Here is a 14,062-nt window from a genome sequence, read left to right as displayed (position 1 = left end):
AATTTCAAAGTTGGAAGCTACTGATGCACACTATGGGCCTGATTCGCCACTGTGTCCCTCCAGTTTTACGGTGGTGTAACTCCATTGAAATCCATCTCTTATTAAAGCCACTTATGGCAATATACATGCTACCTGCAAATGGATGCCACTGAACCCCTATCGCCTGAAACCACACTGTGATCTCATCAGATAGCTACAAGATGGGAAACATGAGGGTCTAGTTAACACTCTGAAGAGAAAATGTTAAGGAAAACCCAGTTGCTCTTGATTATTCAGTAAGGTGGTATTCTACCATCCGAACTGGCCCCGAACCAACGACTTAAATATGGATCTGGCATAACAACTCATATATATATCTTGCAAATTTTAACATGTTTCAATAGAAGGAGATATTTTCATTGTTTTTTTTTTTACTAGAGAACAGCATGATTTCCAGGAATGGGGATATTTGGGGGTATACATTTTGTTTTCTGGAAGGCAGGTGTGAACTTAGGATTTCCAGGACTTAGCAGCATCAATAATAAGGGTTCCCAGATGAGTTTGCCCTCATCCTACTTATTTTTTCTGCCACTGGTTTCCCTAATTGATTATCTGTTCAACTCCAAAAGTGATGTACAGTAGCTGCTCCATCTGTGCACCTCGATGCCATCTACAGAGTAACTGGTGTTGCCACGGCTAAGCACAATGATTGTCCACTGATGATTGTGCACGGCACATTTATGTCAGGTTATTCTACATAGTTGACTGCTCCAGGCACTCCACTGAAAGACTCCTCCTCAGATGCACTGGCACAGCTCTAGTGTGTCATTCCCTCATTCGGGTAGCAACACTCAAGTAAATGTAGAGTTTCATTACGGTAGAGAGGGAACTAGTCAATGGGGCCTCCACAGAGTAGATTTTTAGGCCCAGAATCAGTCTTAAAAATCCAGCACCATTTTTTATTCTTCTTATTCTTAATGAAGTAGCAGCCTAAGAAAATCTTTTTCTTCTTTTTAGCTGCTGTATTTTAGCTGCCTGCATGTGCATCTATCTTGCAAGCACTTTTTTAACTTTCACAGCCTCAAAGAAAAATACTAGACGTACATTTTGAGTTCTCCTCCCCTCTCCACATAACAACCTTAGCACCCAGCCACTTGAAAATTATGTCTTTTACTTGATATGTAATTTACATAAAACATTTGCCCTTAAGGCAAGGTTACATTCAAAATGGACGTAAGCTCATTCAAAATGTGCATAACTGAGGTTCTCTTTAGTTTTGGGAGAAATTGGATTTGCAACACATTGTGAACTTTTTCCAAAGGAAGATTAAAATAATTGTCATCATTACAAGAAGTTGGGCATCAAAAAGTTATATAAGATGAGTTGGAGGTAGTGGGTAACATTTTCAAAAATCACCTAAGTGATTTAGTGGCCATTCCTTTCAAAGTCAATGGGATATAATGCACCTAACACACACGGGTGTTTTTAAAAATTTTACCCACTGCCTCTTCTTACAGTCTCCTCTTAAGATATCACAGCAAAATAGGTTCACTTGTCTAGGTAAACACAGTCCTGCCTCAGCAGAGGGGTATGGACTTGACGACCTCTCAAGGTTCCTCTAAACCCTGTGATTCTGTGCTCCCATGAAAATGGTGAATTTTCCTTTCATTTTTATGGTGTAAATCTAGAGTAATGCCATTGACCTAAATGGCCAGCCCATTTATTCGAGATTGATACACACGTAACCAGCAACAGAATCTGAGGGAGTTGCTCTCCCCAGATAGCTTCACACAAGTCTGTAATAAGACCCCACTCCTACAAAGAGAACTGCAGAGGGAGCCATGCACAGTCATTGAGCCTCATTGACTTCAGTGGGGCTCTGCATTTGCATGGTTTTCTCTGCAGGATTGTGACCTAAAGCAACATGCACAAATCTCAGTCACCGGAAGATTAAATCATGCACAAATCCTCCTTTAAGACTATGTCATTTTGAAGAACTGATGTATGTCTCAAAGAGCTTAAGCTTTTGTGGGTAAAAACCTCACTTCTTCGGATAAGAAGTGAGGTTTTTACCCACGAAAGCTTATGCCCAAATAAATCTGTTAGTCTTTAAGGTGCCACCAGACTCCTTGTTGTTTTTGTAGATACAGACTAACACGGCTACCCCCTGATACTCAAAGAGCTTGTGGTCTAGATATGCAGGAGGTGTAAATCATCATGACTTCACTGAATTCAGTGGAGCTAGGCTGAGTTACATCAGCTGTGAATCTGGCTCCACTGTTTTTAAAGTAAGCCCAAATATGTATTGCCAGTTGTTGAATTATTGTATAAATGTGTGTGGAGAAATGGGAAAAAAGGGCGAAAACAAGAAATATCAGAAATAGATTCCATATTTCATAGAAAAGATACATTTGGTCTAAATTATCCAATAGATTTGCATTAACAGCATTCCTACCACAAGAAATGTTTGTTTTTTGATTGATCAATACTGATTCTGAAATATGGTTATTTATTTTGGAACTTCACTTTGATGATCATGTGATACACTATGCCTTTATAAAAGAGAACCCGGCACATTCACCTTTAGCTTATCCTTCATAATGAGGGACTTAATTCTAGCTCTGACTTTAACCCTTGTGGGTACGTAAGTACGTTATCTGTCTGGATAGGTTTATAGCAGAGACTTTTTTGAATAAGGCTTAAGAGACTAATTGTTGTTCATTTATAAATATAAACTTCAAAGTTGCATAAATGGACAAGAAAACCTGATACCAAATTCTCCATTGTCTAGGGGAGGAAAGTTTGGATATATTCTGACTTTAGAATAAAAATCTGTGTTTAAAAATTAACAGAATTAACTGGAAAGTATTATGCAGCATGTACTTCACAAGTTGAGATAAAAATTTGGACAGTAATTTTTTATAAAAAAATTGTAAAATGATTCTTTGCCATAATTTCTATATATTTTTTCTCTTTCAGGGAGTCAGCATCTTAATTATCGTAAGTATTTTTCCTATCAGATTATATCATTCTAATGGGTGCAATTGAAATATAATCTGAAAGGTGTAGGAATGTTTAATTTAGTTTTACAACTGCTAATGTGCTTCAGAAGTAATATCAAAATTAACAAATTGATCTTTCCTATTTGGAGCTAAGTGTACTAAAATATATTCTATAGGTTCTCTATAATGTTTACTGAGCATTTTTTCTTTACAGAACCTGATTTCAAAGAAAACAAGGTTTACACATATGATTATGAAAGTGTATTTCTCAGTGGACTTCCAGACAGAGGACTTGCAAGAGCTGGAATAAAAGTAAAATGTAAAGTGGAAATCAGTGGTATTGGGCCAAAACTTTGTCTTATTAGGGTAAGAAAATGTATCCAATGTGAAAGCTGAAATTATCTTCCTACCTGACTTTTTTTTTCAAGCTTTGGGGAAATAATTAAGTTTCATCATATGTTTTGCTTACTCAGGCAGAATGTAACTGACACTGTTATTTTTTTATGCAGTTCCCCATATTCTATTTGCACTTTGCCAGGTAATTCTCAGCTCAAGCCAACCTTGGGCTTGAAGGATTTCTTCTGCTTTGTGGTCAGGGAGACAACAGAATGTAATTTCAAATGCATAATAATTCATTACTGGATCAATTCAATTGTTCCCAAACTGTACAACCTAAGATTATTTAATCAACTGATTTTGCAACTAGCAAACAAACAGAAATAAACATATTATAGCAGCTGGATGTCATTCAATATCTGGCATACGTATTTTTTTCTGGCTGTTTCTTTAGCTTCAGTGGGGAAATGCCATGTTGTGCTACACTGAGATTGTATTCCTTTATTGTATGCTGACATTAACATTTTTGAGTAATTACTAAAGATTTCTGATGATATGAAAATGATTTTGACCTCTAATGTAAGCCTATGTGTGCTTCCAATGAATGTATTGAAACATACCCCTTTATTGCTCTAGACTGATTCCATTTAGTCTTGTATGTGTGTGGAAGAAAAATCATCTTTTTAAAAGATTTCACTTGGCAAATTTAAATTATAGATAGGAAAGACTAGTGGCTGTGTCCTAATAAGTGCCTGAAAAGAGCAGGAACTTTCCAACTGAAGTAGCTGCCTGCTGTTGTGTATTCTTATAGGATATAATGAAAGGCAATAGGAAATGTCTCTCTTTGGTTATGTAACATGGCATGCCCTTTCAGCTATAGGGGACGTTTATTTTTATGCTGCTAAATTTAAAGCATTTGGTTTTGGAGAAGTGAATGGCGCAGGAGATTAACCTTTCACTTGCAGGCCACTGGTTCATATCTACCTTAAATCAAAATTAATGGTCTCAGACCCCTTCCCAGTAGACAAGTATCTTCATCGTAAAACCACCAGCATAACTCTCACCCATGTTGGCAGTCTCCACTGAAAGCCCAAGTACTGAATGGGCCCTGGAAACTGAACATATATGGCAGAAGCACACTGATGGGGCAGTGTGTTGGGGGGTGGGGGAGTTTTGCACTGCAGCAGGGCTACAATATGAGGTGGAGAAGAGAGATCTGCAGCTATCTGAGCTTCCAACCCCAAGGTTCCCAGGTAAAACGTATAGGGAGGGACAATTCCTCCACTCTGCTCTCTAGCCCCCCCTCCCCCCCCATACACACTAATTGTGACTCTAATAATAGCTCAGCAGCCATGTCACTATTAGCTCTACCCTTGGCTGTGCTTTGTGACTGCAGTTAGGGGGATCATAGCAAGTGCCACCTGAGTTAATGCTGCTTCATGTAACAGTGACTTTCCACACAATTTACTGCAGGTCTTCCACAGTTCTGGTGGTAGAATAGGGCTTAGTGTGTCTCTTCTCTGGCTCAGTTCTGTACACAGGCCAACCTTTGGGCCAGACAGATGATCTGTGAATTGAGACAAAGGATGGTATGTGTGGAAACATCCCACTCAGCCCCTTTTCACATCTGCAAGTCCCTGTCATGGCTTTATCTTGAGGTATTGCTTCATAAAATCCTAAGAAAAAAAGTTCATGGAAAAATGTTAATAGGAAATCTATTTCCCCTTCTCTCCCAGATTCATTCACTTGAAGCAGCAGAATACAATGGTATCTGGCCTAGAGATCCATTTGCACGGTCATCTAAACTGACCCAGGCTCTTGCAGCACAACTCAGAAATCCCGTCAAATTTGAATACAGCAATGGCCGTGTTGGAAATCTTATGGCTCCAGATGCTCTCTCAGATGATGGTCTTAATTTCTATCGAGGATTCCTGAATGTGCTGGAATTCACCCTGAAGAAGTCACAGAATACATATAATTTGCAGGAGGTGAGCACTTTGCTTTGGTAATTATGTTTGTGGTGTAATTTGAATAAGCATACACTTCTGGTTCTTCTAACACATTTATCTGAATTCAGTGTTAAGTGTCTATTTACTAGTAAGCAACATCTAGACTTAGAGGAAAGTTGTTCATCTATTCTGTACTGCCACTGGTAGATCTGTGCCTTAATGGTCCAGAGAAATGTATAGATTTTTAATCTAATTGATCCAATGATTTCAGGAGTGCATTAACAACATTAGAAACTAAGAAAACATGGCTTGTTGGGTGGTAAAAGGAAAAAGGAAACCACTCTGAAAGCTATAATGTTGGTCTACAAAAAATGTGAATAGTACATTAAAATAAGCTTAAATCCTCAGCATATTATTAACATTTCATCTAGAAATAATAGCAATTTGATGTCTCTAAGAAATCATGCATACTTTAATCTCCTTTAGCTCCTATTTGAGAAGGAATATAGTACATATGATGTTGTGTTATTATAATAGCATTTACAGCTGTACTTGATGTTCTGTTGGAATTTCCACTGTTTTATGGGTTTTAATACCAATTTAAGTAACCCCACATTGAAATTCACCACACAGATTGAAATTGATTTAGTTTTGCATAAATATATTTACATTGATGAGGTTGGTTTTCATTTCATTGATATTATTGTGCTTTCAAAATATTTTTATTGCAAATGTAGCCCAAAACCACTTTCATTTACTTGATATGATCAGAATAAGGTTCAGAAATGAGCTTCAGGATCTCATATTTTTCACAATATGTGTTCCACCTGCAGCACCATATTGAGACCTTGTAGCTGTAGCATATGCAGTATTTTGCAATGCCCAGTTGCACATCTTCATTATTTCTAAATGAATTGGTTACATGTGGTAGTCCGGTTGCCAACCTACACATATGGGTTTAGCTACTGAAATCTTCTCTGAGTTTTCATTATTTTACTCCGTCATTTACTGATTAATAAACCTTGGCATCTTTCCCTGAGGATCTCAAAGAACTTTAGAAAGGAAGATAGGCATCACGATAGGTCCCAAAACACAGAAGGTGAACCTGAGCTGCAGAGTGTGACTCTATGTTTCCTGTGCCTTCTAAACTCCCAGTGAGGTCAATAAGAGTTTGGGATATTTAAGGAATGAAGAATCAGGTGATAAATGACTTACAAGAGATCACTTAATTAATGGGAGTTTTAACTGAGGTCTGAAAAATCAGGTCCCGTACCACTAAGTCCTTGGAGTAATTGTATGCTACCATTAACAATGAAAAGTCAGGAAATGAACCATTCCCCCAAAAATATATTCACTTATCTCCCTTTAACATTAGTAGAAGTCCTGTTCACTGACTGAAGAGAACCAATACACCTTATACATATAAAATCTTAAAGTAGTATTAAACATTTGAGTTAAACCTTCTAATGCAAGAAAATCCACAGTTAAAGCTCCACTATTCTTAACTAATGTATAATTATTGCTGCTCACATTGTGTGTCAGATTATCTGCTATTCTGAAGCCTCTAATAGAGGAATGTATAAGCTGGAGATTAGGTATAATGGGATTTTTAAGGGCAAAGTATCAGCCGCAACTAAAAAATCTCTTGCTTTTGAAGTTTAATTCTGACTGATCAAATTATTTCAGCACATATTTATTAATTTTTCCAAATTATATTTCCTATTCCATAGTCCTTAATTGGAAATTGATACAAACCTCTCACTGAGCCAAAATTTTATCCCACTGAAGTCAGCGGGGATTTTGTCTGTGCTTTCAGTGGGACCCCTGCTTTGGCCCTTTGACAGTACATGCATGTTTTTTAAATATGGTCAGAGCACAGTAGAGATCCATGTTAGGCATCCAGCAATTCTGCATCAAGAGAAGCATTCTCTGAGACAGCGCTGATTGGTTCTAATTTTTGGCAGGCTGGGATCGATGGTGTTTGCAATACAACCTATGTGATTCAAGAAAACAGGAAAGCAAATCAAATCTATGTGACAAAATCCAAGGACCTAAGCAGCTGTGATGAGAGAGCTCAGATGTTTACTGGTGCTGCATATACTTGCCAATGCCCAGCCTGCAGAGAAGTAAGTAAGATGGATTTATATTTAAACACATTGTGGGGCTGATTCTTCTCTGACATGCATTGGTTTTGCACCCATTTAACTACATTGGCTCCTGATTTATACCACTTTAAGTGGAAGGCAAATCAGGCTTGTTATATCTAATTATCTATGTTTGCTTTCTGCATGGTATTCATGTGTACTGGCCATTGCAAAACCTCTGTGTCACATTATGCCCTCAGAATAGGGGTACATATGTCTCATGCTGTCTCTGTTCAGAACAAAATTCTACCCTCTCAAAAGAATGATCAGTTGCTTAAATTCAAGGAAAGAAAAGTTTATGCTTAAAATTCTTAGCAGTATGAGCAATGGGATTGAACTCCATTATGTAAATATACAAGCAGAGTTCACATGAGACATTAATGGGAATAATATAGAGAGTAGCCTTGCAAACAAATGGGTGTCACACTGGATGGTATAAGTGGTATTTTCTGAGCCTACTATCTATGAATTCTATTCACGGAATTTAAATTAAATAACTTTCTATTTGTCACTTTTTCATTCTGAAGAAAAACAAGTATTCCCGGGCAACCACTACTTACAATTACAAAATCAAATCTTCCCGTGAGGAGGCTTTAATTGTGCAAGCTGATGTCCAAGAAATCCATCAGTTCACACCATTCCATGAGGTCACTGGAGGGGATGCAGTAGTAGAAGCAAGGTACTGTACATCTGCATAGCTGATCCAAAATTACATATCCCTTTAATTCACTAATTCAGCATCTAAGTAATCTAGTCAAATTCCCTAACTGAATTGAGACCTCTGTACCTACCACATGTTGACTGGCAATATTACATTATATAAAGCCTCAACCAGATAATAAAAAAACAACCATCACTGTTGGTCATAAATCTGAAACATGTGCATAACTATCCAAATTTTGCTAGCTAAAGTTGGCAGTATTTGATGAGTTTATTTCTCTGGGATATTTGATTTATGCCTTAAAAGCCAAGATAAATGCAATTTGATCTGAAAAAATGCAAACTAATTTATTTGTAGTAAAATACTCTGATATACAGTTACTCACTAAAAGGAAGATCCCTGGAAAACCACGTCACTGAAAGAGACCCATGTGGATATTCACAGCAGTTTGAAATTTGTCATGTTGCCAATGCAGTTTTGGGTATGGCTGGTTGAAAATTTTCCATCACAACTGCTTTTGATGGGTACCTGGGGTTTTAACCAATGAAATGCTACACTAAAAGTGTTTGCTGTCTGTGGGAAATTTTGAATTTATGTCAAAAACTTTGTGGCCAAGACCTCAAAATATTTGCTTGAAAAATTTAAACCTTCCACTTTTCAGCTGAAATCCAAAAACATTTACATTTTCTTTATGAATATTTTTTTTAATTTTCAACAAAATTTTCCACAGAAACAAATTATTTTATGACCAACTCTAGTTATGGGCTTTGTATACAGAGAAATCATGTCACAGAGTAGGGAAGATAGGGAGTTCTTTTTATCACTTAGATATATTTCACCTCAAGCCAGATCCTAGCTTATGTCAACTGGCATTGCTCCATAAAATTCAGTGAGGAACTGTCCCCTCCACTATAGCCTACAGGTCTAGGCACTGCAATACCAGAAAGATTAAGACAAATTAGGAGTTCAGAGAACTGCAACAAAAATGAATAAAGGGCTGGAGAGCAATTAATTGGCCAAGAGGAGCATAAGTGGGCATGATAACTTGGTTAAACAGTGAACAAGCGGGGGTAGGATAAGGTATTTTAAAGAACTTTTACACTCTAAGGATCAGATGTGGATACACATTTGGGTGGTGATGATGAACGGTGTTTGATGCAGCCCAGGAAAGGGTCAGGCATAATTGCAGACCAGGTACCAGATCCTAGGCTGTTGTAAGTTAGCATATCCCTCTTGGAGCCAATGGACCTACACTGATTTCCACCCCCTTAGGACCTGGCCCTCTGTCTTCAGGAGAGCACAGACTGCTTCCTTCCTGTTCCTCAAGGGCTGCTTGATGCCCCCAAAAGAGTGGAAAAGAGACTCAGCAGTGGCTTTGCTCTGCTCCCTGCTCCTATACTCCATGAACTGTCCAGCAGAATTGGCCAACCACTAAGGGGTAGTAAGAGGAGGGCATGCAGTCTGGGTCTCCAGGAAGCATTTGTCAGATAACTAAAGCTATTTTAAATACATTTTTCATATAAGTCAGAAGTAAAATATCAAGAAATTTAATACACTTGGGGTCAGATTTTCAAAACTGTTCACCGCTGGCCTAACACTGCTCCCATTGAAATCGGGGGAGTTTTACTATTATTTTACCTTTTAACCCTACCCTAAGGCCATGGCTACATTACAAAGCCTATGCTAGCCTAGTCCCCAATGTAGATTCACCGTATGCTGATAGATGGAGGTGTTCTCCCAGTATAGTAACGCCATCTCTCTGAACAGCATTAGCTAATGCCAGTGAAGAGTGTGTCTGCTGGCAAGATGCATCTACGTTGGGGGATTTGTTGGAATAGCCACGTCACTAGATTTATTTTTCCCCTTCACAGTCCCAGCTGACATAGATATGCTGATATAAGTTTTAAGTGTAGACCAAGCCTTGATGTTCATTTTCCCATATATGCACATATGCCTCTTCCCAATACTTCAGAGCTGAAGGTATGTAATAGATTTGGCATGTGCTGCAAGGGGGAGAGAAACCTGTCTGAGTGTACCTGGCATTATACTTCCTGACTCCAATGCCCTTCCAGTAATATTGTATACATTTTCTGGAGAGGAAAAATCTCTATTGATTGTATAGACCCTTGTATTCAGCTCCTACTGGATTGTCTGTAGAATATTTCTATAATATTTTTGCAAAGATCTTATGAAATTCCTATGGAAACAGTGTGTGGAATGTTTCAAAAGATCTCTGTAGAGATTCCAAAGTAAACATGCCAATTTTCTATGGAGGTTTTAGAGACTATTCAGTACAATCATATCTACTGGAATGTTCTCAGATGTTCAGTACAAATACCTAAAAGTATTATATTGTCCTAAATGGTCTATTTAAATGTAATTGGCAGGATAGGACACATCCCTTTAGCCACAGATATGGCAAGGATAAGAAATGTTTACAAACACAGCCTTTCATTAAAAACTTCTTGATGATGAAGGGTGATGGTTTAGCTCAGTTTGAAAAGTTTCCAGAGGTTTGGATGTTTTTCCAAAGTATCTGAATCTCTTTGCTTCAGAAATCAGGTTGGGGAAATCTCATGAGAACATTTCATCTTATGAAAACCCCAGGACATTCTGCTTATAGTTGGGTCAGTAATAATTTAAGAAGAGACTGTAACATTTCTTGCAATATTTCACTTTTTTCACTTCCATTTGAGACCAGAAAGTGAAGAGGTATTTAAGAACTCGCAGGAAACCTCTAGACAGGCTCAAAATTCAGTGATGATTTCTGATGAAGGATCAAGTCCGTTATTTTTGTCTGAACTTCAATACATAAATGTACATATAACACACACATTTCCTGTGATCTTATTTATCAAGCCCCCTCATCCTACCCCCCCCCAACACACATACTCCTCCTGTCCCAGTTTCCCTTCCCCTGGAATTTTAGTTCTTTACTCCTAAAGGGGAGTAAAGTCTAGATCTGACCCTGAGACGTTCTGAGTATTGGGAGTTGTAGGTTCTCTCAGGATCAGGCCCTCTCTCTGGATTTCAGTGCATATGTTTGTGAATAACTTTGCATCTTGATAACAAAACACTTTTGTAAAAATACATAATTATATTCAGAGCAGAACTTCTCTTAATTTTGCACGCTGGATCTCATGATGTTAGTTCACTGGGTTTCTCCATTGCAGGCAGAAGCTGGTACTGAGTGATGTGGAAAAACACTCCTCAGAAGTCCCATCAACAGAATTCCGGAAACGTGGATCACTTCGGTACCATTTTGGCAGTGAATTGCTTCAGCTTCCCGGCCAGTTATTCAAAATCAAAAACTTGGAGAGTCAGGTAAAATTAACTGCCGGAAGTAAATATTTCGCTGTAAATCAGTGCTGATGCATGTGGGAAAGGGAACATATTTGATCTTGCTGTATATTTTAATTTTCTTGCAGATAGTGGAAAACCTGCGGTATCTGGTAGAGCACACACATGAGCGGGTTCCTAGTGATGCTCCATCAAAATTCCTGCAGCTTGTACAGCTTTTCCGGGCAGCAAATGATGATATCTATGAGTCAGTTTGGAAACAGTTTTCTAGCCGGCCTGTATACAGGTAATAGTAACTTTAATTCTTAAAACTATGATTGAAGATATGAAATTAATGTGTTCAGATGCAGATCTGGAAAATGATCATTGTCTTTCCTATTGCAGGCGCTTGATTTGGGATATAATTCCTGCCGTTTCCACTCATAGTGCAATCAGATTCTTAAGGCATAAAATTGAAAGGCAAGAACTCAGTGACCTGGAAGCAGCTCAGGCAGTGCTTGTGGGCCTGCATTTAAGTACACCAACCCGTGATGTGATAGAGGAAGCTGTGGTAGGATGTTTTAACACTCTCTAATCTTTCTTCACCAATTCTAGCATCCATTGTATTTACTCCTTTGGCAAGATTGCAAAGGCTTTGAAAACACAAAGGTTTTATATCCGGTAGTGAGACTGAAAAGACTTTATTTCCTGACAGTGTTGGAAGGGTGGAAGCAATCAAAGGGACATAGATGAAGCCAGAATGAAACAGCTGAATATTCCTAAGTGATGTAGTTTTAATGTTGCAAACTGATTTCTGGAAGTCTTTTGTCCAAATTAACTTTATAGTTAGATCAAGATTGGCTCTGTAACTCAGGGACCCCACAACAGCTAGATAGTAAGAAATACATGTTTTGCTTTATCAGAATATATTGGGCCTGATTGTCCTATCAGGACTGGTATAAATCAGAGTAATTCTGCTGAAGTCAAGTGAATTATGCCAGTGTGGAATGAACTTGTGTAAGAGAGAGTAGAATCAGGCTCATTATAAAATTTTGTACATATTCTGTGGGTCAGATTCTGCCCTCAGAAGCATAAAGTCATTTCCTCTTAATTTCAATGAGAGCCATGCCTCTATGAGCAAAACTTGGCCCTCTATGAATGTCAGCACAGATCAGTTATTAGCATGTTCACCTATGGGGCAGAAAGTGATGGATTCAAGTCCGATGTTAGCATATGCTTTCATGCTAAATATTCCCATCAGTCTGAATTATTGGGATATATTTAGTATCCCTCTTAGTTTTTTGTCCCTACAGTTCCGGCAATTATAAAGCAACAAAGAACACTCATAGTTTTATGAATACTATGCGCCACTCAGTTCTCAGTAAAATTCACCTTCCCTACTTTGGTGATTTTTCACCCTTTGCATTACAACAAGAATTTAATACCCAAATCAAAATCTGGAATATTATTAAAACAACAAATCTTAAGTTTCTCAGAGATACCATGTAGTCACTATGTGAAATACAGTAACAGCCACTGATCAACTAAGAAGCCAGCCTTTCAGGGAATATCAGTTGCTATGCATTGCCTTTTCCTGCATGCGGATTTATATAAAACGTACATAAATGCAAAATAAAAATTAAATTATTTCTTGCTAGTGATGGTAATGTCCAAATATTTTCTCTCTAGCTCATCCTGAAAAAGGCTCATTCACGCTCAGATACTTTACTGCACAGAATTGCCTATCTAGTCTATGGCTCATTGGTTCATAAGTACTGCTCCGTTTCGGACTCCTGCCCTGAGTCAGCTCTCCAGGTACACAGCCTGAATTTCTTTTATTTATTTTTTAATGGAAAAATTGTAATTGAGACAATTAAGGTTGGAAGGACAAAGCATATCATTCTGCACGCTTTCGTGGCATCTTTTATCTGAGGCTCTCAAAATGCTTTATAGTGAAGTCTCATGACACACTCATAGGTGCCAACTCCGTGGGTTCTCCAGGGCTGGAGCACCCATGGAAAAAAATTGGTGGGTGCTGAGCACCCACCGGCAGCTCCCTGTGGCCCCGCCCCCTTCTCCAGCTCACCTTAGCCTCCGCCTCCTCCGCGAGCGTGCCGCCGCGTCCTGCTTCTCACCCCTCCCTCCCAGTGCTTGCGCTGTGAAACAGCTCATTCACAGGGCAGGGAGGGAAGGGGGAAGAGGGGGAACACGGCGCTTTGGGGGAAGAGGCGGGGCCGGGGCGGGGATTTGGGAAAGGGACCCAATAGGGGCAGGGAGGGGCGGAATTAGGGCGGGGACTTTGGGGGTGGGGTTGGAATGGGGGTGGGGACAGGGACAGGGAAAGGGGGGGCGCAGGCACCCACCGGCGCCGGAGAAAGTTGGCGCCTATGGACACACTTCCATGGTACTCATAAATATAACCATTTAACAGATGTGCAAATTAAGGAACACAAAGATTAATTCCTTGCCTAAAGTCATGTAGTGAGTCAGTTGTAGAGCTAGGAATAGAACCCAGAAATCTTGACACCCAGTCATCTACTTAAACCAATAGACTACACTGGCAATAATAATATCTAGTTCTTATACAGCGTTTTTCCTCAGTACATCTTAAAGTGCTTTGCAAAGGTGGTAAGTATCATTTTCCCCATTTTGCAGTTGGGCAAACAGAAGCACAGAGGGCTAAAGTGACTTGCACAAGGTCACCCAGCAGGC

At 38.9% G+C, this 14,062-nt stretch overlaps 1 protein-coding gene across 1 annotated transcript in view; it reads left to right on the top strand.

Annotated features, from left to right (window-relative positions):
• The first annotated feature begins 2,579 nt into the window (after window positions 1–2,579).
• Window positions 2,580–14,062, top strand: part of LOC135882824 (vitellogenin-1-like) — a 44,716-nt gene continuing 33,233 nt past the window's right edge. Inside the window, exons 1-10 of the mRNA XM_065409851.1 lie at window positions 2,580–2,619; window positions 2,959–2,979; window positions 3,196–3,347; window positions 5,054–5,305; window positions 7,231–7,392; window positions 7,938–8,089; window positions 11,245–11,395; window positions 11,500–11,657; window positions 11,756–11,921; window positions 13,040–13,165. Of these exons, the coding sequence (XP_065265923.1) occupies window positions 2,580–2,619; window positions 2,959–2,979; window positions 3,196–3,347; window positions 5,054–5,305; window positions 7,231–7,392; window positions 7,938–8,089; window positions 11,245–11,395; window positions 11,500–11,657; window positions 11,756–11,921; window positions 13,040–13,165 (1,380 nt within the window). The remainder of the gene's footprint in view (window positions 2,620–2,958; window positions 2,980–3,195; window positions 3,348–5,053; window positions 5,306–7,230; window positions 7,393–7,937; window positions 8,090–11,244; window positions 11,396–11,499; window positions 11,658–11,755; window positions 11,922–13,039; window positions 13,166–14,062) is intronic.

Source organism: Emys orbicularis, chromosome 8 (assembly GCF_028017835.1).
Source record: "Emys orbicularis isolate rEmyOrb1 chromosome 8, rEmyOrb1.hap1, whole genome shotgun sequence".
In the NCBI taxonomy this organism is placed as follows: domain Eukaryota; kingdom Metazoa; phylum Chordata; order Testudines; family Emydidae; genus Emys; species Emys orbicularis.
The sequence above is the reverse complement of the archived record's forward strand: the minus strand, read 5'-3'. Positions and strand labels throughout refer to the sequence as shown.